General features: G+C 41.3%; 3 protein-coding genes across 3 annotated transcripts; 1 reads left to right on the forward strand and 2 right to left on the reverse strand.

Annotated features, from left to right (window-relative positions):
• Positions 1 to 346: 346 nt before the first annotated feature.
• LOC122520467 (piggyBac transposable element-derived protein 4-like) lies at positions 347 to 1,171 on the forward strand (the record flags this gene model as incomplete). The annotated part of the gene is made up of 1 exon (XM_043640528.1): positions 347 to 1,171. A coding segment is annotated over one exon (825 nt), but the record flags the coding sequence as incomplete, so codon positions are not given.
• Positions 1,172 to 7,077: 5,906 nt separating this feature from the next.
• Positions 7,078 to 8,286, reverse strand: LOC122520468. The gene has a single exon (XM_043640529.1). The coding sequence runs from the start codon at positions 8,284 to 8,286 to the stop codon at positions 7,078 to 7,080; it is 1,209 nt and encodes a 402-aa protein (XP_043496464.1).
• A 13,918-nt stretch (positions 8,287 to 22,204) lies between these two features.
• LOC122520469 (cellular nucleic acid-binding protein-like) lies at positions 22,205 to 22,552 on the reverse strand. The gene has a single exon (XM_043640530.1). It carries the CDS (start codon positions 22,550 to 22,552, stop codon positions 22,205 to 22,207), a length of 348 nt encoding a protein of 115 aa, XP_043496465.1.
• Positions 22,553 to 22,902: the final 350 nt, after the last annotated feature.

Here is a 22,902-nt window from a genome sequence, read left to right on the forward strand (position 1 = left end):
CTATCACCAAGAGCGGAATAATCTGCGAGCCTACGTTTATTTTTTTACCAGTTGCAACATATTCTTCAATTGCATCAGACCACGTTTAACCATTTGTGAGAGCGTTCCAGTTCTTTGAGTTTAATATACATCAGTGTATTTTAAAAAAGTTTTACTTTTTCTGTGAAAATCTTTCAAATTGCCACTATTAGTAAGTGTTGCTAATCTATATTTGAATTCGAAAATCCAAGTTTGGAAAGCAATCTTATTTTGTAATATAATCTAAAATTTAGTATGCCCCAATGGATATTGAGAATCCTGATTCGGAATCAAGTAATGAGGTACGACTTTCTAAAGACGTTGCCGGTGGATTTCGTCAAGTTCTGATAGCGAAAATGAACAGAGCTACAGTTTGATAAATGAAGAGTACGTGTGGAAAGCCGAAAATCATACTCCGATTATACATCGTTTTACAAATGTGGGTGGTGCAACTGTAAATACACGGGGTCTGTCGAGAGGGGAGGTTTTTGAATTATTTTTTAACAATGAATTAATTACAAAAGTAATTATGGAAACCAATAAGTATGTTGCAAGCGACGCAGACTTTATATCTCTTGAAGGGGACGAATTAAAAGTATTTATTGCAGTAAATATTTTAATGAGTCTATATATATATATAATTTCCAAGCCCACGATTCAAAGCTATTGGTCAACAGATAAAAGTATAGAAACTCCGTATTTTAAGAATGTCATGAGCTGTAGCCGATTTATTTCTATCTCACAAAATTTATACTTTTCCAGTACAAATAATCCTAATAACCCATTGTCTAAAATTCGAAAAGTTATTGAAATTGTAAAGAAAACTTTCATTCGTATGTATGTCCCAAATAAAAACATTTCCATTGATGAATCACTAATGGCATGTAGAAGTCGTTTACATTACATACAATTTATTCGAACAAAACGTGTGAGATTCGGTGTCAAATTTTATAAAGTCTGTGATTCACAATCACGATACATACATAATTTCAATATATATATAGGAAGAGATAAAACTGCTACAGGATCTGCTGGCAGGAATGTTGTATTGAATTTGTTGAAAGAAAGTCAATTATTGCACAAGGGGTATTGCTTATTCATTGATAACTGGTACAGTTCACCAACATTATACCGAGAATATTATATAATATGAAAACAAATGTATGCGGAACAGCGAGAATAAATAGGAAAGAAATTCCTCCAGAATTAAAATCATGCGTATTACAAAAAGGGGAAGCTGTTATATTTAGTATAAAAGAGATGGCGGCGATAAAGTGGAAGGACAAGAAAGATGTCGTTATGCTAACTACTATGCACGATTTAAGTTTTGTTGAAGAAAAACGAAACCGATATACTGGAGAAAATAGTTTAAAACCAACCGCAGTAGTAGATTACAATCAATATATGGGTGGAGTTGATGTTGGCGACCAGATGTTAAGCAAATTTCATACTATTCGACGATGTAAAAAAGCCTATAAAAAAATATTATTTTATTTTATTGACATGATGTTGCTAAACACTTATGTAATTTTTAAAAATCATAAGAAAGATCGATCGTTTCATGTGTTTAAACAGTTATTAGCTGAAGAAATTATTGATAAATATTTACCCAATATGAATGTAAATAAGGCACCTGTCAATGATTCCATTACGAGATTTACTGGCAGACATTTTCCTGTACAGATACCTGCAACTCCAGGAAAGGGAAATAGAATTTCAAAACGATGCGTTCTATGCCTAAGTATGTCAATTCGAAGGGAGACAGTATTTAAATGCCATGTTTGTGATAAAGCATTATGTATTGACTACTTTAAAGAATTTCACGAACGTTAATTTATTTATATGTTCATTTTAACTAAAATAAGTTTATTTTATTTATAAAAAAATATTTGTTTATCCTTTTGTGTAAAAAAATGTAAAATGAGATATAATACTTTGTATAAATCGTTTAAAAAGTACATTTTTAATGAGCTCGATGAATTTTTATCATGAATCATCATCGATAATTTCGATGCCCGTTACTGCACATACGATCGACCGCGCGTGGTGATACGCGTCATTCGTTTGTTGAACGTCGCTGATGTTTCGATGTGGAAGCTTAAGTAGAGCGATGATGCAAATGGGTTAACCGCATACTAAAATTATTTTCTTCCATATTAACACGCAGTTCTACCTCACGTAGAAAGTTGTTGTTGTCCTCTTCCTGCATTACCGTGACACAATTAATTTGTTCTTCTCTTGGCTGGCAGTGATTGGCCCGATGACCAGAATTACTGCATTTAAAACATGTTACACGCTCACTCTTCGGCCTTGGACAATTTCCCATCAAGTGCCTGAACTTGTTACAATTATAGCACCTTCTCTCGTTCGCACCCTTCGTCTTCTCTTCACCCTGAGAAGAAGATCCAATCTTACCACCCGACTGAAGATCTTCGCGTCGTTGCCGATGAATCGTCTCCTTCGGTGCCGATACACTTGCACACCTTTTATGGTCGCGAGGAACTTCTTTCCTCCTTACGCTAGTCAGCTCTCTTATCTACGTTTCCGTACAACTATTCAAGGTACCGCAACCTACTTAGCCACGTTATCAGTCCTACAAATGGGCGTTTTTCTCGTCGCCAACAATCTATACCTGGAGGTAGTCTGAGCCGCTGCGATTCTCTCCTACGTTGGTAGACCGGCAAGCCCTGTAAGAAACACCGCTACTCTCTGTAAAAGGAGTGGTCGTTTCTCTGCACGACCTTAAAACGGTTTTGTCTCTGCAACAACCCTTGAATGGTTGTGTTTCTGCAACCACCCTTGAATGGTTGTGTCTCTGCAACAACCCTGAATACTTACACGATAGTAGCTTGGAAGCGCACCACAAAGCACACCACAGCTCTCACTTAAACAAAGACAATATGGCGTCACTCTTTATTCTCAGAAATAACACTCTTTCTCTCACTATCCAGAACTGGAATTAGCTACTGCGTGCGCTCTCGAGACCAAGGTTCCACGCACGCCTCTCCCCTTCCACCAACCTCAAGACGCACTCGCATGACCCTGACGCGCTAAGGCGGTCCTCCATGAATTTCTAATGTCCCCGCGTGCCCTCACAACTCAACTAAGGCCATCGTGACAGATCCTATTTAGGGTGTGAATCTACTTAATCTAATGTCTCCACGCTGTCGCTATCTTAACTATTCCGCGCGCAATACAAAACGGTCAAGTACCCTATTTTCACTGAACAGTTTCACTAATATTTTTCGGATTTGCAAGTGATTAAGTGGCTGCTTTTTTCTCTGCCTTTCAACCAGTTTGTATAAAATATAGGAATTAATTATGCAAACTTCTAATCCCCAAAAAATAGCTTGCGCCAACGTTTCAGTGTTTTACGCATAAAACAGTATGTCGAGGCATAATTATCTGACTTTAGAAATTAAGATCGGATACCGAACGCGATAACTAGATATCTATTGACACTTTTCAGTCTGTCGACGAAGAAAACCCAGTGATACTAAATTATTATTTTCTATTTACTGTAAATTGCTTTCTCCGTTATCTTTATATTTGTGAATGCTATCCGAATTTTCCTTTGATAAATTCCTTTAAGTGTTCTGACAATGACGGAACATGCTGGCCTCCTTGAAAGGACTGCCTTTCAAAATAAAACTTGGAACCTAATAACGCTGATATGTACAATCTGATCAAAAAATATAATCTGACGTTGCCTTAAATAACATTTGATACTAACTAAATCTTCTAAGCACCACCTGTTAATAATACATTGAATACATTTTACAAATTATAAATGCTTATGACTGCCTATGGTTGCTCTATTTGTAGAACACATAGCCTTGTTGCCGCCCGCTTGATGATTTTTCTGGATGTTCGAATCATTGCTGTTTGAGTTACTCCGTCTGCGTCCGGTATTAATTGCTCCACCCTGCCCAGCAGCTATCGTAGTGAGGGTAGATTGTCATCTTGAATTACGACCAAGTGGCCCTTCTGTAGTGAATCACGTGTTTGCACGGATCCTTTTGGCCTCTGGTTTGAGCAGGTTTAAGTAGTTTTTTGACCACCGCTTCCAAAAATACTGTCGCAGCTACTCGATAAGTTGCAGCCAGGATAACCGATTGATTGAAATTTCCTTTATGTCCGGTTTAGATACCGACAGCAGGGAGTCTCAAATAAGAAAATGAGCATGAGTAAGGGCGTTTATGTCTCTGGGATCGGCAGATAGAGGTAACAGATTGCGTAAATTTAATATTGCTTCTATCTGGGTTAGCACAGTACACAATTCCTCGAATGTTAGTGAAGCGTTTCCTACCACGAGTCTTAAGTGATATTTTGCGGCTTTCACTACCGCTTCCCACAAACCACCGAAATTTGGAGCGCCTTGCGGTATGTAGTGCCAGGTACCCCCTTCGACGCTTAATGGATCACTAATCTTGGGTTTCGCTATATCATTGAATACTTGTATTGTTTTTTCTCCTAACGCGCGATTTGCCCCAACGAAGTAAGTTCCATTGTTTGAATATATATTAGGAGGTTTACCCCGCTGTGCCATGAATCGTTTCAAATACGCTAAAAAACAATCTGTTGACATATCTGTCACCAACTCAAGGTTAACTGTTTTTGTCGCTATGCATAAGAATACTCTGCACCGTATGCCTTTACGTATTTAACATTCCATCTCCACCCCTCTTTTACCAGGATAGGGCCGCAATAATCTATGCCGGTGCTTGTGATGGTCCGGGAGGGGGCACCCCGCGATTCCGGTAGATTACCCATTTTGTATCGCGAAGCTATTAACGAGTTCTTGAAGCAGGTTACGCACTTCTTGATTTCTCTTCGGACCGTACTTCTGCTCACCATAGGCCAATAGTTCTCTCTTACCGCCGGGAGTGTCAGTTGCGGGCCCGCATGACAATTTTTCCGATGTTCATATTGAATTATTAGCACGGTAAGTTAGTGCGCTCTTGGAAGCACGATGGGGTATTTACTGTCGTACTGTATGCTCGCGTTTTTCAACCGCCCTCTTACACGCATGTGTGTGTGTGTTCTGATTCTGTTATTGTCTAGAAAGCATTCTAATCTACCGCGTATTACAATGTTTGGATCTTTAGTCAGAACTCTTATTTCTTCTCTGAACTCTTGCTTTTGACACAGTTTGTTCAAACGACTTTTAGCTTCCGCGATTTTCGTCACAGCTAATGGACCGATGTCCTTGCCCTGTGCACGGCGCACATTCCTGCTGAACCTGCTGCAGTACGCTATTATTCGCACTAGGCGGTAGAATTGCGTATGTAGTTACTTTGTAGTTACACTTTCCTCATTCACAACCGCGTAATGCGGTATGTAGTAATTACTTAGAGCAGCTGCTTTATCGTTTGGAACCGTCCTCAAGTGCCCTAAATCCTTGTATTCTTTCATGAACATTGTATAATCATCTCGCAATACCGAATTTTTGGTTAACTTGCGCTCTAAGGTTAGAAATCGATTTAATGCCGCGGTCCTATTATCCTTGAGGCTTACTAATTTTTCTTCTATAACGGAGAGGTGTTCGACGAACTGACCGTCAGTGTCCCGTCTGTGCTTTCGTTGAAAGTGATCCTCGCAGTACTTTTTCTGCTAGATTAACGGATGAACGTCTGTGATGTTATCCAATTCTTGAAACCTTGATATAAATTTCTCGATATCCTGCGCTTGAGTCGCTACGTTGCACACTACCCCTTTAAGGCTGCCTTTACCACTTAGTAAATGTCCACCTACCACCTATCCTAACTGCGTTTTTTGAAGGGTTGGATGCGAACGCGTTGCTCTTATTTAGCCCGTGCATAGAATCTCTAGGTAGACTTCTATTCCTAACAATACGTCAATATTTGCGCTTTCATAGAACGTGGCATTCTATCTTGATGGCTAGAATTTGAAAGTGGTAGTTTTTGTCAGCAAACCCTACTTTAAAATCATGCCAGTTCCCTTAATGGGAAAAAACTTATCATTAGCGAGGGAAGACTGCTGTATTTGCCAAAAATTCCTCCTACGTGGAGTCCTCCGGCGATTGGATTCAGCTTATTGTAAGGAAGGTGAAAGGGTACTTAAAACGAAATAAAACACGTCGTTGAGCTAATGAAAATGCTAATGCTTTATTGGCTCATCAGGGAAAAGCCTTACGGCATAAAAACCCTGTTTGAATATTACATTACGTTAAAATGATGATCAAACTCGGATAAACCCGTGGTTGACTTCTCTTCTCTTTACCAGCGGTCACTCACGGGCAAAGCATGTGGTACCGCTCCTCTCGTTTATCCGTTCAGATGATTGGTACCAATAAAGAACTTTCTTACCGTTTCGTATCGCCTCTCCCTTTCTTTATCGTTAATTACCGCCTCTGCGGTCCGTCACCTTTCTATCGTCGACCCTGGGATGTGATCGCACTACCCCTGGGATGTTGAATCGTCTACTAATGTTTGTTGGAAAAATGAAGTATTCTCTTAAGCGTCTGGCGAAAGACTAGACCGAATGTCCTCGATAATGGGCCCAGCAGGGCGTACACACGCTCGGCGCCGAGTGGTGAGGATATGATCGCTAATGTCGGACTAAGGGCGCGTTTTACAAAATGCTACTTTCTCGCTCACGATCGATTCCGATCGTACATACTCCCCCCGTTGAGAGGGTACTGATCAACAATATTCTCGCCCGATATGATTATGGCGGGTTAACCCATTTTAAGTTACAGTGATTAGTCGTAGAATCGCTTGATACAATCAAAACGTCGCTGGCCAGTCGACTTTGCGTCTTACACATTTATACAAATATCGTGTCTTTAAATCATGCGTGAACATTACGTCTGAAGTTTACCTACGAATTAATTTGACTATTGTTTAATAAAGGGCACTCAGTGGTGGCAGTACGCTTGATGGTTCCGTGTATCGTTTTCACGGTTACGACCCGAACTACCTCGTCCTCTCCAGGGTGCACGTCGGTGATCCGTCCCAGTTGCCATCTCATGCAGGGTTGATTCTTGTCGATGAGAATGACAATCATACCCTCCTCGAGCTTATACTGTGAATTTGTTCATTTCTGACGTTTCTGCAGCTCGCGCAAATATTCAATGTGCCATCGTCGCCAGAAATCCTGCCGCACCTTCGTGATGTGTTTCCATGAGGATAGCCGATTGGATGGAACATTCTCATAATTTTCCTCCGGTGACATATTAAGTGGTTTTCCAACTAAAAAATGAGCAGGTGTTAGTGCTGTCGTATCGTTTGGATCTGATGAGATGGGACACAACGGTCGCGAGTTCAAGATGGCTTCAATCTCTGCAGCGAAGGTATTCAACTCTTCGTACGTGAATAAAGTTTCTCCTACAACTCGTTTGAAATGATGTTTGAACGATTTGACGGCAGCTTCCCATAGACCTCCGAAGTGGGGTGAGAGTGGGGGGTTGAAATGCCACGATATTCTTTGGTCGGTCGCGAAATTGTGGATCTTCGTCTTATATTCGTCGGAATTGATTAAGGCATATAAATCCTTTAATTGATTGTTCGCCCCAACAAAGTTAGTACCGTTATCTGAATACACGTGGGCCGGAATGGCTCTTCGTCCCGTAAAACGCCGGAAGGCAGCGAGAAATGCGTCTGTTGACAAATCACTAACTAATTCGATATGCACGGTCTTTATGCACATGCAGACAAAGATGCACCCGTATATCTTAACGCGACCTTGATTACGATATTTCTTCTCTTTCGCGCAGAGGGGACCGAAGAAATCTACTCCAATATGTGAGAACGCGATGTTTTCTTGGACGCGAGCTTTCGGTAGATCGCCCATTTTATACTGAATACCTGACGCGCGGAATCGAATGTAGCGTACGCAATTACGTATGATTTTTCGCACTTGATTCTTGCCATCTAGAGTCCAAAATCGTTGTCGCATAGCATAGAGGGTAGTTTGTATGCCGGCGTGGAAATTCTGTTCATGGAACTTTCGAATGAGAAGATCGGTCACATGGTTTCGAGATGGTAATAGTATTGGACATTTCTCCTGGAACGGTAAATTTGCGTTTCTCAGTCTACCTCCTACACGAATCAAACCCGTTTCGTCAATGATTGGATTTAGCGCGGCGAGTCTCGTAGTCTTAATTTCCCCTGTATCGTTCAATTTTTTCTTTTCGTCTCGAAATTGTTGTCTTGGACGAGTCTTAATATCTGTAGTTCTGTGTCGATTATTTCCGCGGTCGAGATTTCTCCCCGGTATAAGTTTGTTTTGATCCATCTTCTGCATCGTGCTATAGTTTTTAATAGTCGCGTGTAACTGGAAAATCGTTGAAATATGCTTCCCTTTTCGATACGCGTCATGAATACCGAGAGTTTTTTAATTTCAGGCAATTCATCTATCTTTATTTCAACCTGAGTTGGCCATTCGGACTCCGGTCGTCTGAGCCATGAAGGACCGTGAAACCACGAATCATTTTTTATAAATTCGCGAGGAAGTTGTCCGCGAGATAATGCGTCCGCGGGATTGTTTTCCGTTCGTACGTGCCGCCACGTGATTCCTACACAAATGTCTTGGATTTCGCGTACGCGATTCGCCGCGTATAGTTTCAATGTATTAGATGATCTCTTTAGCCACCCCAATACAATCATAGAATCGGACCAGAAAATTATCTTATTCGGTTTCAATCCGCACGATGTCCGAACTTCTCTATATAATCGAGCAAGTGTCAACGCTCCACATAATTCTAATCGCGGTATGGTCGTGTCCTTGAGCGGAGCCACGCGGCTCTTAGCGCATAACAATCGTACGTGTACATTACCGACTCGATCTCGCGATCTCACGTATAAACTACCACCGTATCCTACTTGACTCGCATCGCAAAATCCGTGAATCTATAATTCGCTATAATTATCGGCAGTCAGCCGCCTTTCGATCGTTAAGTTATCAACTAGTGTTAATTGTTCCGCGAACTTTATCCAGGAGGAATGTAATACGTTGGGTACCGATTCGTCCCAATCGACCTTGGTTTTCCAGCAATCTTGTATCAAGATTTTGGCTGTTACACGATGGGTCCTAATAATCCGAGTGGATCATAAATTTGTGCGATCTCCGACAGAATCCGTCGTTTCGTCGTTCTTTCGCGAAGATCTATAGGCGCGACTGAATAAATTAAATGGTCATGATGGGCGTTCCATGAAATTCCAAGGGTTTTTAGAACCGGGGTTTCTCCGGAGAAGAATTCGACATCGACGTTTTTCATCTCTAACCCTTCGAGGATTGTTCGGTAGTTGGAAGCCCATTGGCGCATGTGAAAACCGCCTCGTTTTAATATCTCGATAGTCTGATCGCGTATCTTCCTTAACGTCTCAATATCGTTAGTTCCCGTGATAAGATCGTCAACGTACAAATCTCTATTTAGAATTTCGGCTCCGATTGGGTATTTAGCGCCTTCGTCTTTCGCGAGTTGTTTTATAGTCCGGATGGCGAGAAAAGGAGCTGATGCTACACCGAATGTGACCGTGTTGAGCTCGAATGTCCTAATCTGGTCGTTGTGAACCCAAAATATACGCTGATATTGCCGATCGTCCGGATGTACCCACACCTGACGATACATTTTCTCTATATCCGCGGTCAACTCATATCGATACGTGCGAAATCGTAATAAATGTTCGATTAATGTGTCCTGTGTCGTGGGTCCGACTAGCAATGTTCTATTGAGGGAAATTCCCTGGCTATTTTTCGCGGAAGCGTCGAATACGACTCGTACCTTTGTCGTCGTGCTGGTTGATTTGATGACGGCGTGGTGGGGGAGATAGCAGCCTCCGATCGGGTCGTCTCCTATTAGTGACATATGACCTAATGTTATGTATTCTCGCATTGTACGCTCGTATTCGTTCCGAAGTTCGGGGTTCGTGTTTAATTTTCGCCAAAGACTGTGGAAGCGACGCAAAGCTATATGGCGTGACTCGCTATAATCGTGTCCCTCTTCGCGGAAAGGTAAACGCACTATATATCGTCCCGATGTAATGACGTGTGATGTGGTTTACGACAAATTTGACAACTCGAGGATTGACAAGCTCCCTGATGTTTCCCTAGACAATTTACACATAACCCATACCTTCGTATCACCGCCCATTTCTCGCGCGGCGTCATCCGACTGTATCGACTGCAGCGGAATAATTGGTGGGAGTCTCTTCTACAAATGACACATTTCGACGTCATATTGGTGAGGAACGTACGTGTGGGTTGTATATTTTTTCGTTTCCGCGGGTGTAGTGTTGTCGGCGCGATAGCTTTACGTTTTTCGTGGGGTTCGTCTCGCGTAGACCTGGGCATGCCCGATGATGCAAGGTTACGTAGTTCGATCTCATTTAGAAATTCGTCCATTTCCTCGAGGGTTGGGTATTTATCTGAATTAAGTTGCCGATCCCACTCCTCTCGAACGTTAGGGGTTAAAAGTCGCTCGATGATACGAACTAAAATGGCGTGGGGCGCGTTGAATGAATGGATCGTTTGAAAATGAGCTCGGATCGTATTTCTGAGTTTCGTTATTCCTAATGCCGACTTATCTGCTGCATATACTAAATCTAGCGCGGTGTCGAGGTATCTCGCCAGAATGACGCGATTCCGATCATATGTTTTCAATAGTGTTTCCCACGCCTTCTTGTAACACGATCCGTTTGCTGGAAATGACTTGACCGTCTCGAACGCGTCGCCCTTCAGGGAGTCTCGAAGATAGGTGTGTTTCTCTAAATCAGACATATCGGTTCGCGCATCTACCAAGGTTAAAAAACCATCCTTAAACGAAAGCCATTTTACTAGGTCTCCGTCAAATTGCGGTATCTCAATACGTCGTAATTTAATCTGTCGTTCTGCGGTCGTGATGTTACTCGTAGCCGTGCATGCATCGCTCGCGATATTAACCGTGGATGCGTTGCTCGCGTCCAATGTCCTCCTGATTGCGTGATATCTATCTAAAAGCTGGTCTAAATCACCGAACTCTTCCTCCGTATCACTATCTATACATTCCTGATGTAATTGTTCGTATGTATCTACTTGATGAGTTATACGTTCGAGGCGAGATGATATCTCGTCCGGATGTAATTTTCCTTCTTCAATTGCCTTTTCTAAATATGTTAACCGCGCCTTCAACGCCGCTCGTGCCCGACTGAGTTGGTTTCGTTCCATTTTGTACCGATGTTAATTGTTTTATTCTTCGAAAGCGGACTAATTAATTTATGGCAAGGCAAAGAATCGATATATGAAATTTTATAATAGCGCGCTTGGTTCCCGATCACGCGGTTACGGTCCTGAGCTGTTAAGTGGTAAAAAAGGGGGTGGGGGTCCCTTATCTATCGGCTCTACCGACGTCACGATTTCGTCGTTACTTAATCTTCTGTTTGAAAAAGTATCGTTGCTAAGCGATGTAACCGTGGAAACTGTTATCGCTCTTTGTCCGAAAACAAAGCGATTTGAAAATATGTATCGTTGTTAAGCGATGTAACCGTAGAAACTGTTATCGCGCTCTTTGTCCAAAGACAAAGCGATTTCGGAACCAAGGAATAACGATTTTACTAATAACACGTGTTATTTCCGATGAATTTAAAATAGAATTGTATGAATCGATTCCTATTTTTTATTATAATAATTTGGTAAGAAAGATGAGACAATGAATACTTATATTAGAAATTGCGAACTTCTAAGGGGTTCGAAGACGCAATTTAATGTGAAATATTTATTAATTTTTTAAAAAGCGGATACGCATAATGAGCGTATGCACAAATGATTGAATCTATTTATCTCCTATTCCAAATCCTTTGTAACAACTAGCTCGACTGGATAGCGAGGGTGTTCATGAAGTAGATGTTCTCAACCTCGTTGTTCTTGAATCCGTCTTACTCAATCTACTGCTACCAGATACGCAGATTCGCTCAAACCAGAGATCAGGAATTCAGACCTCACAGGAGGCACCAAAATGTATTTGCCAAAAATTCCTCCAACGTGGAGTCCTCCGGCGATTGGATTTAGCTAATTGTAAGGAAGGTGAAAGGGTAATTATAACAAAATAAAACACGTGGTTGAGCCAATGAAAATGCTAATGCTTTATTGGCTCATCAGGGAAAAGCCTTACGGCATAAAAACCCTGTTTGAATATTACATTACGTTAAAATGATGATCAACCTCGGATAAACCCGTGGTTGACTTCTCTTCTCTTTACCAGCGGTCACTCACGGGCAAAGCATGTGGTACCGCTCCTATCGTTTATCCGTTCAAGATGATTGGTACCAATAAAGAACTTTCTTACCGTTTCGTATCGCCTCTCCCTTTCTTTACCGTTAATTACCGCCTCTGCGGTCCGTCACCTTTCTATCGTCGACCCTGGGATGTGATCGCACTACCCCTGGGATGTTGAATCGTCTACTATGTTCGTTGGAAAAATGAGGTGTTCTCTTAAGCGTCTGGCGAAAAAATAGGACGAATGTCTTCGATAATGGGCCCAGCAGGGCGTACACGCTCGGCGCCGAGTGGTGGGGATACGATCGTTAATATCGGACTGAAGGCGCGTTTTACAAAATGTTACTTTCTCGCTCACGATCGATTCCGATCGTACAATATTAGTTGTGGTAAGTTAATCTCTTTTCTTTTATAACATAAAGAAGAGTAATATAAAAAGTATAAGAAAGGAATAGAGAGAGAAAGAGAAACATCTTACACAAATATCTTACATATACATATATGTGTTCAATGCAATCCACGCGTTTCTCTTCTGATTCCTTTTTAAGTTTATGTTTTTAACTTTCCTATATAAAAGTATCGGTCTTCATTAATTCCGTGTGTAAGTTCACATCCTGCAATTCTTCTGGCAGGTCAAAAGTTTCGTTGTCTGGTGTTGTAATGGAAGTCACCAATAGCGCGTTCGACTTCTTGTCTGTGGCTTCTTTCATGATAAATTCGAAACGTAATTTCTCCATTTTTCTTCAGTTTCTCTTTTTGAATTTTAACGGACAAAAATGTCGTTTTATAAGACTATTTATGTTGTAGGTCAAATACAGTTAAAAACAAAATTGTGTTTCCGTAACGAGAAGATTTAAACTTTTATTTTCAAACTTATGTGACTAATATTTACATTTTTTACCTGTAACGAGAAGAAACGACATTTAGTGTTCGTTATAAACCGTATCGTCCCTACTGCCCAAGTAAACGCTCGCGACTGATCTCGCAACCCTTATCTATTCCCCCTCTCTTTTACAACAGCTGACTTGTATGTCAGTTGTATGTACCGACGATTTTGACTAACGCGGTAAATTAATTAAAGAATATTTCTTTAAAGTTGTATATTTTTCAAAAAAATAAAATACAATCAAGAAAAGATAAATTGATAGCCAGAAATAACATTTATTATAAAAAAATGAATAACAAAGAGAAAATTATCTTGTCAGAAGAATTCAGCTTAGCGATTTTTAAAGATATCCATGAGAATTTAGGTCATATAGGTATAAGACAGATGCATCAAAATATCAGTCCAAAGGCTAATAATTCAAACGGCCTATCAAAAGAAGATCTGAAACAAACTTTTAGTAGTGCTTCCCAAACAATGACTGAACAAAAGAGGACAATTAAGTCATCTTCAGAAAGGTTCATTCTAGAAAAACTCACCAACAAAAAGAGCGATATTACCCAATTGATAGATCTATTCGAAAGAGAATGCGAACGCCTGAATGTTCAACGAGATGAGGAGAAAATAGAAATTCTGAGATTGTTCTTAGAAGGTTCTTGCGTTGACTGGTACAGTTCGATGTTAATGAAACACTCCATAAATTCTAGTTGGGCAGATTGTAAAAAAGATTTTGTTGATACTTACTAAAATAAGGGATAGTCAACAGCAAAATATGCTATAAATTTTAAGTATATAAGTTGCTCATTACTGGACTATGCATTGAAAAAGGAACAAATACTTCTGGATATGGATAAAAATATTAATACGGAAATAATGGTATTATTGATCGCCACTGGTCTGCCAGACTACATCACGGATAAAATGGACCAAAACGAAATCAAAGGAACGAAAGATCTGTTCAACAAGATCAAAAGTCTGGAATACTTGGTAGAAAAAGGAGACTTCAATGGGAAAAAAAATCCACCTGAAACTTATAAAAATAAAGTAGAAAAGAAAAATCCCTGTAAAGTATGCGAGTTAATATGAAAAAAAAAATAGATGCCACCTCGAAAGCGTTTGCTGGTTTAGAACAAAAACGGAATAAGGGGAAGAAAAGAATCCAATAAAATTAGTCAATAACTCACAACTGGAAGTTAAACTACAAAATGAAGAGCCAAAAACTAGTATTGCTGCCATTGATAAAAGTAAAGGTATTATTGGACAATAAAGAGGAGGTTGATTGAATTTATTACTCTGGTGCGAATGTTTCGTTAATCAGTTCAAAGTATTTCAAAATCAAAAATGGAAAACCCAATGAGTCCAAAAAATACAAGATTAAAACGATCAACGGCGTAAGAAGAGCTAGTGGTTTTATCACTTGAAGTATAAAAATTTTTAATATAGAAAAAAAAATGAATGTTTACATAGTATACGAAGAAAAGTTTGACAATGAATTTCTTATCGGACTCGATTGCATCAAAGAATTCCGTTTGATGCAAGATGAAAATTTAACAGTCAGTCAAGTGGAGGAAAAAAAAACCAAAAGATTAGCGAAGAACAAAAAAGTAATAGTATGATTGATAAAAACTTAAGGAATGAAAGCGTAGAAGAAAAAGTGTTGGTTAATTTCAACGAAAATGTCAAAGAAGAAGACTTTAAGATTGATATAAATCATCTGAACAATGAAGAAAGACTTATAATAAAAGAACTAATAAATGAATATACCTCAATTTTTGCTAAAGATAAATACGATATAGGCACGGTGAAAAACTATGAATCACACATCGATTTACAGACAGAGAAATATTGCAGTAAGAGACCATATCGATGCACAGTAGAAGAAAAGAAGGAAATTGAATCACAAGTAGCAAAATTATTAGATAAAAAAATTGATTGAGGAATCATACAGCCCGTTCGCCGCGCTAGTTACTCTAGCATTCAAAAAAGAAGAAAACAGGAAATCGAGATTATGCATTGACTTTAGGGACTTAAACAAAATCGTTGTTCCACAATCGCAACCATTCCTTTTGATTGAAGACCTTGTGATTAAGACAAGAAACTGTAAATATTTTTCGACGCTGGACATAAACTCAGCATTCTGGTCTATTCCTTTACAAATGTCAGACAGATACAAAACAGCATTCGTTACACAAGAAGGTCACTTCCAGAGGACTTGTTTACCATTTGGACTTAAGACCTCACCAGCGATATTTCAAAGGATAATGAGTAACATAATCAGAAAAAACAATCTTGCAGAGTTCACCATCTGTTATATAGACGACTTACTAATATTTTCCAAATCATTCAACGAACATATGAATCACCTGAGGCGGCTGTTTTAAGCCATAAAGAAGGAGGGATTCAGATTGAAATTCTCGAAATGCGCTTTTTCAAGAGACTCGGTGAAATACTTGGGTCATATTATACAAAACAATTCGGTCAAACCTTTAAACGACAATTTTATTGCGATAAAAAAATTTCCAATGACAACTACAAAAAAGAATGTAAGACAGTTCCTAGGCAAAATAAATTTTTATCATTGGTATGTACCAAACATAGCTATTAAGTTGGACCCGCTACACAATTTATTGCGAAAAGACCAAGAGTTTAAATGGACCGAAGAATGCCAGAAATCTTTCGATGAGATGAAACGAATACTATGCTCACAGCCAGTTCTTACAATTTTTGACCCAAAACTACCAATACGGATCTATACAGATGCCAGCCTTCTAGGACTTGGGGCAATATTGAATCAAATTCAAGAAAATGGAGAGGAAAAACCCGTTGGTATTTTTCAAAATAATTAAATACAGCGCAGAAAAAGAAAAAAGCAACGTTCTTAGAATGCTTAGCAATAAAAGAATGCTTACAGTATTGGCAGCACCTACTACTGGGCAGAAAATTCAAGGTAATTTCAGATCACAAGCCATTAGAAAATCTAAATATTAAATCTCGAACGGATGAGGACTTGGGAGATCTAACAAACTATTTATCTCAGTACGATCTTGAAATTGAATACTCTCCAGGAAAATATAACCAAGAGGTTGATTGTCTTAGTAGGAATCAAGTACTGAACTCAGACGAAGATTATGGAGAACAGCTAAAAACTGTAAATATGATAAAATTGGAAAATATTGTCGAAGACCAAAAGAAGAACAATAAAATACAAACAAGAAAAGATAAATTGATAGCCAGAAATAACATTTATTATAAAAAATGAATAACAAAGAGAAAATTATCTTGTCAGAAGAATTCAGCTTAGCGATTTTTAAAGATATCCATGAGAATTTAGGTCATATAGGCATAAGACAGAAGCATCAAAATATCAGTCCATATTATACAGCCGAAAATTTGACAGAAAATATAAAAAAAATTTGTAGAGATTGTCTGACATGCATCAAAAATAAAACAAGAGGACAACAAAAATACGGCTTAATGTCACAATTAGGTCCGGCAACAGAACCATATCAGATTATGTCAATAGACACCGTAGGAGGGTTTGATGGATCAAGCTCGACAAAGAGATACCTACACCTCTTAGTCGACCATTTCACACGATATGCCTACATACGAACGTCCAAATCCCAGAGTGCACCCGATTTTATTAAATTGGTAGATATGGTCGCAGAAACGGAGAAAATTGGAAGCATTTTAGCTGATCAATATCCCGGGATAGATTCAAAAGATTTCCGGGAATACATAGAAGAAAAAAATATACCCATCATTTTTACAAGTGTTGATTCCCCGTTCTCAAATGGTCTGAACGAGAGATTGAATCAGACACTCGTCAACAGGATCAGATGCAAAATGAATGAAAACAAGAAGAAGGTAGCTTGGACAACTGTAGCACAAGAATGTGTGAAATATTACAACGACACTAAACATAGTATCACAGGATTTGCTCCCTCATACCTGATGTATGGAAGAAACTCCACAACACTGCCTAAAGAATTAAGAATAACAATCACTCGGGAAGATTGGGCAAAAGATAAAATAACAGCGTTAGAAAACTCGAAAAAATCCCATGAGTATAATAAGAATATCTATGATAAAAATAGAAAACAGTTGATGTTGTCCGCAGGCGATTGGGTATACGTGGAGAATGGAAACAAGTTAAATAGAAAAAACTGGATGAATTGAGAAGTGGACCCTATGAAATTTTAAAAAAACTTTCGATCTCAATATTTGAAATTAACATGGGACGGAAAAGACAAAGGTCAAATTTATTCCATATATCAAAATTAATTCCAGCAATAACGGGAAATCAATAAAAAAAAATTAAGTGCTGATTTAGTTATAAAATAGATATATTATTTGTACATTATTCATAAGAAAATGTAAACATTTTCTCCTTCGGGAGGGAAGATGTAAAGAAATATTATTTATTTAATTTACCGCATTAGACAAAATCGTCGGTACATACAACTGACATACAAGTAAGCTGTTGTAAAAGAGAGGGGGAATAGATAAGAGTTGCGAGATCAGTCGCGAGCGTTTACTTGAGCAGTAGGGACGATACGGTTTATAACGAACACTAAATGTCGTTTCTTCTCGTTGCAGGTAAAAAATGTAAATATTAGTCACATAAGTTTGAAAATAAAAGTTTAAATCTTCTCGTTACAGAAACACAATTTTGTTTTTAACTGTATTCGACCTACAACATAAATAGTCTTATATATAGACTCTTTCAGTTGGCTTAATACTTTACTAATACAATCTTATGATTTTCAGGTTTGCAAGTATTTGAAAATTTGGAAAAGCACAGCATCTATAAGGCTTTCTTATTGTTTTGTGTATCAAGTACATACATAAAAGAAGAGTTTACAAGATTTAAAAATGAATCCAGGCAATTTTTTTATGGTACTTAAACGAGAAAATACCTCAGCTTTCTTCTATCATAATTGTAAACTTTATTAATTCACATATTCCATTAGTATATTGTTTATTGATGCCATTGCGAGTAAAGTCTACTTCTTCTATGCGTTTGCAAGCAAAAATTGATAAATTAGGCTCATAAGTATGGATAAAAAAATTACCATTGATTAAAGAAAAAAATAATTGGATTGTGAATGTTAAATGTTCTGCATTTAACTTAGGTGTTTACGAATACTTGTTAAAAAATGATGTCAGGCTAGAATCACAGATATCTATTGCCGAATATTCAGAGACAGATGAAAAAGGTCGTAGAGTAATGGGACTAGTTGATAATTTCACTATAAGTAATGAAATTTCAGCCGATCCAGATTTTACTTAGATTATTCCAGACAGTTGGAGCTTTGTAGATGCTTCATCAATTCCCCAAGCCTATTTGGCAGCTTACTGCATTTTTCATTCAGATACTTGGAGGTTTAAACGAATTAAAATTGTATTAGTACATTATGGTGCTAGCGACGAAGGACAGCTCTCATAACTTTATCCTTATCTTATAATTTTGATGTTTACACTACTTACGAAACGGAAGCAGAAAAACGAGTGATCGAGTCGATGCGACCACGTTTTTTTTTTTTTTTTTTTGTTTTTTGAAGGGGTTAAAAAAAGAGGCAAATCTTCTGAAGACCATAAGAAGGCTCTCGCGACCTCAGGCACCCGACGACCGCGAACGCGCAACTCGCGTGACCGATTCTCCCTTTACTTCCACTTATTATTCAAAGAGGTAGCAAAGGGTAGCCTACGGCCTAAACCTCCATCATCTGATTCGTGAAATGTCGACAAGAAAATGTCTTCATTGCACGCGCCAGGCAGATGTAAGATCCCCCGAACATAGGGCTACCATAAAGCTGACAGCCGTATGCCCATCCGCCCGACGGTGTGGAAACACGTAAGTATAACTTCACCACCGCAGGACCATTCCATACACACCTATTCATTCATTCATCCATTCTTCTTTACCCGTTCATACTATCTCTTTCGTTACTGAGGCCCATTCACACACAAGCGCTCGTCCCCATTCTCTCCGTCGCCATTGAGGTAACAGCAGTCCCACCGTTTCAGAGTACGAGACTCAAACCGACGGGTCTTCACCATTTATCCTCGTTCTTCATCATGAACGGGCGACGTTTTCTCTTTCGTCCTCCAAGCATCCATCCTCTTTCTTACTCCGGAGTACCGTTTCCACAAAAGTGGCGATTTCCGTCCAGAATTTCTGATTTCGGAGCAACAAGCCGACAATATTGTCAGGCGATATTTCTCCTACCGTCGTCATTAATTCTCGTCTCCTGTCCACCCAGCGGTCACAGTCAAAGAACGTGTGTTCCGCGTCGTCCGTCTCGTGTCCGCAGTACTTGCAGTCCGAGGTCTGTACAATGTCCCGTCCGTGCAGATAGTGCCTGAAGAAACCATGTCCGGTAAGGAGCTGAGTGAGGTAAAAATTCACCTCCCCAAATTCCCGTCCCGTCCAGGCACCCAGGTCGACTATCAGTCTTTTTGTCCACTTTCCATACATACCAGCAGTCCAGCGTGCGTGCCAGTCCGTCATGGTACGTTCTCTCTCATTCTTCGCCGCGTCGAGCCTTGTCGCGCCTGCATCGCGTTCATGTATTCTTTTGCGTTCCCTAGCTAATAGGTCTATAGGAATCACGCCCGCCACCACGAGAACTGCCTCCGTTGAGACCGTTCTATAGGCGCACGCAACCCTAAGCGCACTCTGTCTTTGAACTCTTAAGAGTCTTTTCCGGTACACCCCCACATCGAGAGCGTCGGCCCATACCTCCGCTCCGTACAAAAGGATCGAGTGAGTCGTCGACATAAGCAGTCTTCGTTTGCATTGTCTCGGTCCGTGTGTGTTCGCCATCAGCCGGCTGAGCTGAGATATTCTCGCTGCCGCCTTATCGGCCGTCTTTTCGATATGTGGCCAGAACGTCAGCTTTGTATCCAAGGTGACCCCCAGATACTTGGCCTTGTCACTGGTCACGATCTGCTCAGTTCCAATCATCATCGGCACTGTAGTCGGTATCCGTCTTCTCGTCAGCATGAGGATCTCCGTCTTGCTCAGCGCAATCGTGAGTCCATGTCAGTCATCCAGTTGTCGACCCTCCTCATTACTTGATTGAGAGTCAATTGTGCTGTCTTGGTCTCCCTTTCCACGATCACTGCAGCTACGTCGTCAGCGTAAGCCACAAGCGATGCGTTTCGGGGCATCTCCGTCCTTAGTAAGTCATCATACGTGGCGTTCCATAAGTCTGGTCCCAGGATAGACCCCTGCGCTACTCCCGCAGTGATCCTTCTGGTCGCCTGTCCCTGTTTCGTCTCGTACGTTATTCTTCTGTCCTTGAGATAGTCCTCCATCACCCGAGCCAGGTACGACGGAACCCTGAAGGTCCTTTTCATAGCCCGCAGGATATCCACCCACCTGGCCGAGTTGAAGGCGTTCTTCACGTCCAGTGTCACCAGCAGAACTAACGGTCGTGTTCTGTGGTTCATCGTCTGAGCTTTGTGGAAGGTCTCCACAACGTCGCGTATCGCTCCGATTGTAGATCGTCCCCTGCGAAAGCCGTGTTGTGTATCGGAGAGGCCACCGGCGGCTTCGATCGCGTCCGTCAGTCGTGGTCTTAGCAGTAGCTCGAAAGCCTTGCCCGTCGTGTCAAGGAGACTCAGAGGTCTGTAGGAACTCGGCAGATGTGGTTCCCCCTTCCCTTTATCGAGAAGAACCAGCCTCGCCATCTTCCATCTCTTGCTGAAAACGCCCGATGCAAGACATTCGTTAAACATGTCCAGCAAAACGTTTGGCCTTTTCTTGGCTATCACTCGGATAACCTCTCCAGGTATCCCATCAGGGCCAGGCGCCTTTCTGGCCTTCATCAGAGAAGAAGCTCTAATGACCTCCTCCTCCGTGAAGAAAGGAACCTCGATCCCATCGTGGGCCTCGTTTGTCTCCTCTCTGTCTGGATGTGGAGGAAAAAGTCCGTCCACAATTCGTCCCAGTATCGTCTCGTCTTGCAACACAGGCGGACCCCGATTCTCCAGTTTCCGAGTCACAATTTTGTAGCCCAGTCCCCAGGGATCGTTGTCCACCTCGTCACACAGTTGTCTCCAGCATCGTGTTTTGCTGGCTTTTATTGCGACCGTCAATGTCTTCCGTGCTGTCCTATATTCTGCCGATAAGGTATTAGCTTCCGGCTTACCTCTTTCTCGCGCGCGATACATTCGTCTTTTCGCTCTTATACACAGCCCTCGCAGATGAGCGATCTCGTCTGTCCACCAGTATGTCGATCGTCTATGGTGCGTACTATGTTTTCGTGGCATTGAGACGTCGCAGAGGTGACGGATCAGCCTCATCGTCTCATCCACTAGTTTTTCCGTCCTTTGTCTTCCCGTCAGCCCGTACGGAACGTTGTTTATTGGAGCACAAGCATCCAACAAAGTCTCCGTCAGTTTTGTTGAGTCCAGTTTGTTAACGTTCCACCGTAGTTTGTAATCGGTTCTGTCGCGTCTTACCGACCCATCCGCCACTTCAAAATTGATGTTCTGGTGATCGCTGGCCGTAAAGTCATCGATCACTCTCCATCTTTTTATCCGTGACAGAAAGTCTGCTGTAACCATCGTGACGTCTGGGATGGAAGATCCATACCCTGGTCTTACGTATGTCGCGTTACGTCCGATGTTGGCCACCACCAGATCTAGCCTGGAAGCCATCTCCAGCAGTAACCTACCCCGTTCGTTGGTGTTGTCCATGCCCCACTCGACCGCTCTTGCATTGAGATCGCCGGCTACTATGAGTTGCCCGGTAGCGTCCTCAACGCGTACTCTAACTCGTCGACCTTTCTGTCGAATTCACCGATGGTACAGTTTGGGGTGAGGTAGACACTGACATAAGTACGGTATCCAGCCTCACCCAAACGTGATCCTCGCCCGCCCCGCTTACGCGTACACGCGACCTGTTCCTCACCACCCAGATGGCCGACGTTCCCGATGCGTTTTTAAACCACGTCGGTATCGTCAGGTCTCTGTACTGTTCGCATATCATGAGTACGTCAGCGTCGTGTTCTGTTGCGATGTAGGCCAGCAATAATTGTGCTGTCTCGCATCTCTGCAGGTTTCCTTGTATTACGGTCATGTCTGCGTCTTTTTCCTGGACTCCTCCAGCGCTGCCCTGAACACCGCGCACTCTCCCTTACCAGGGATGTGTTTAGTGTCCCGGTGCCCCGCTTCAGAGCACAGGAAGCATTTAGGAGTCACGTTACAGTCTTTACCGACGTGGTTGTACCCTCCGCACTTCCAGCAACACCGTCCTCTGTCCGGTCCTTTGCACGTCTGTCTAGTGTGACCGAATCCTAGGCACTTGTAGCACCTTGGGACTGTCAGTCTCGGTTTGACACGGCGGTCCATCCATCCGATTCTGATTCGTCCTTTGTTGAGGAGAGCCCTTGCTGCGCCTCCCTCAACCTCACACACTGCCATATACTTGTTGTTCTTGTTGGGTCCAAAGATGTGTACCTTTGGATCCCTTCCGTCTGACGTCTCCCGTTGTAGTGCGTCAGTCACGTCCTTGATGTCAACGGCACAGTCGAGGTCCAAAATCTCGAGCGCGACGCCCAAGTGATGTCCCTCACACTTGCCTCATCCCCTACAGCCTGCTTGATCTTATCCTGCAGGGCTTCTCTCGCGTCTGCCCCGCTTTTAATGCGAAGCAGAACGCCTCCGTCCTTCGTCACTTTGTAACCTCTTATTTGCGCCTGTTCCGTCGTCAGGTCAGCGTCCTTCATCCGTCTCAGTGCGTCAGCGAACGTCCGTGCTCCTCTCTTCCTCTT

The sequence above is a fragment of the Polistes fuscatus genome, unplaced genomic scaffold, assembly GCF_010416935.1.
Source record: "Polistes fuscatus isolate 324 unplaced genomic scaffold, CU_Pfus_HIC Scaffold36, whole genome shotgun sequence".
NCBI lineage: Eukaryota > Metazoa > Arthropoda > Insecta > Hymenoptera > Vespidae > Polistes > Polistes fuscatus.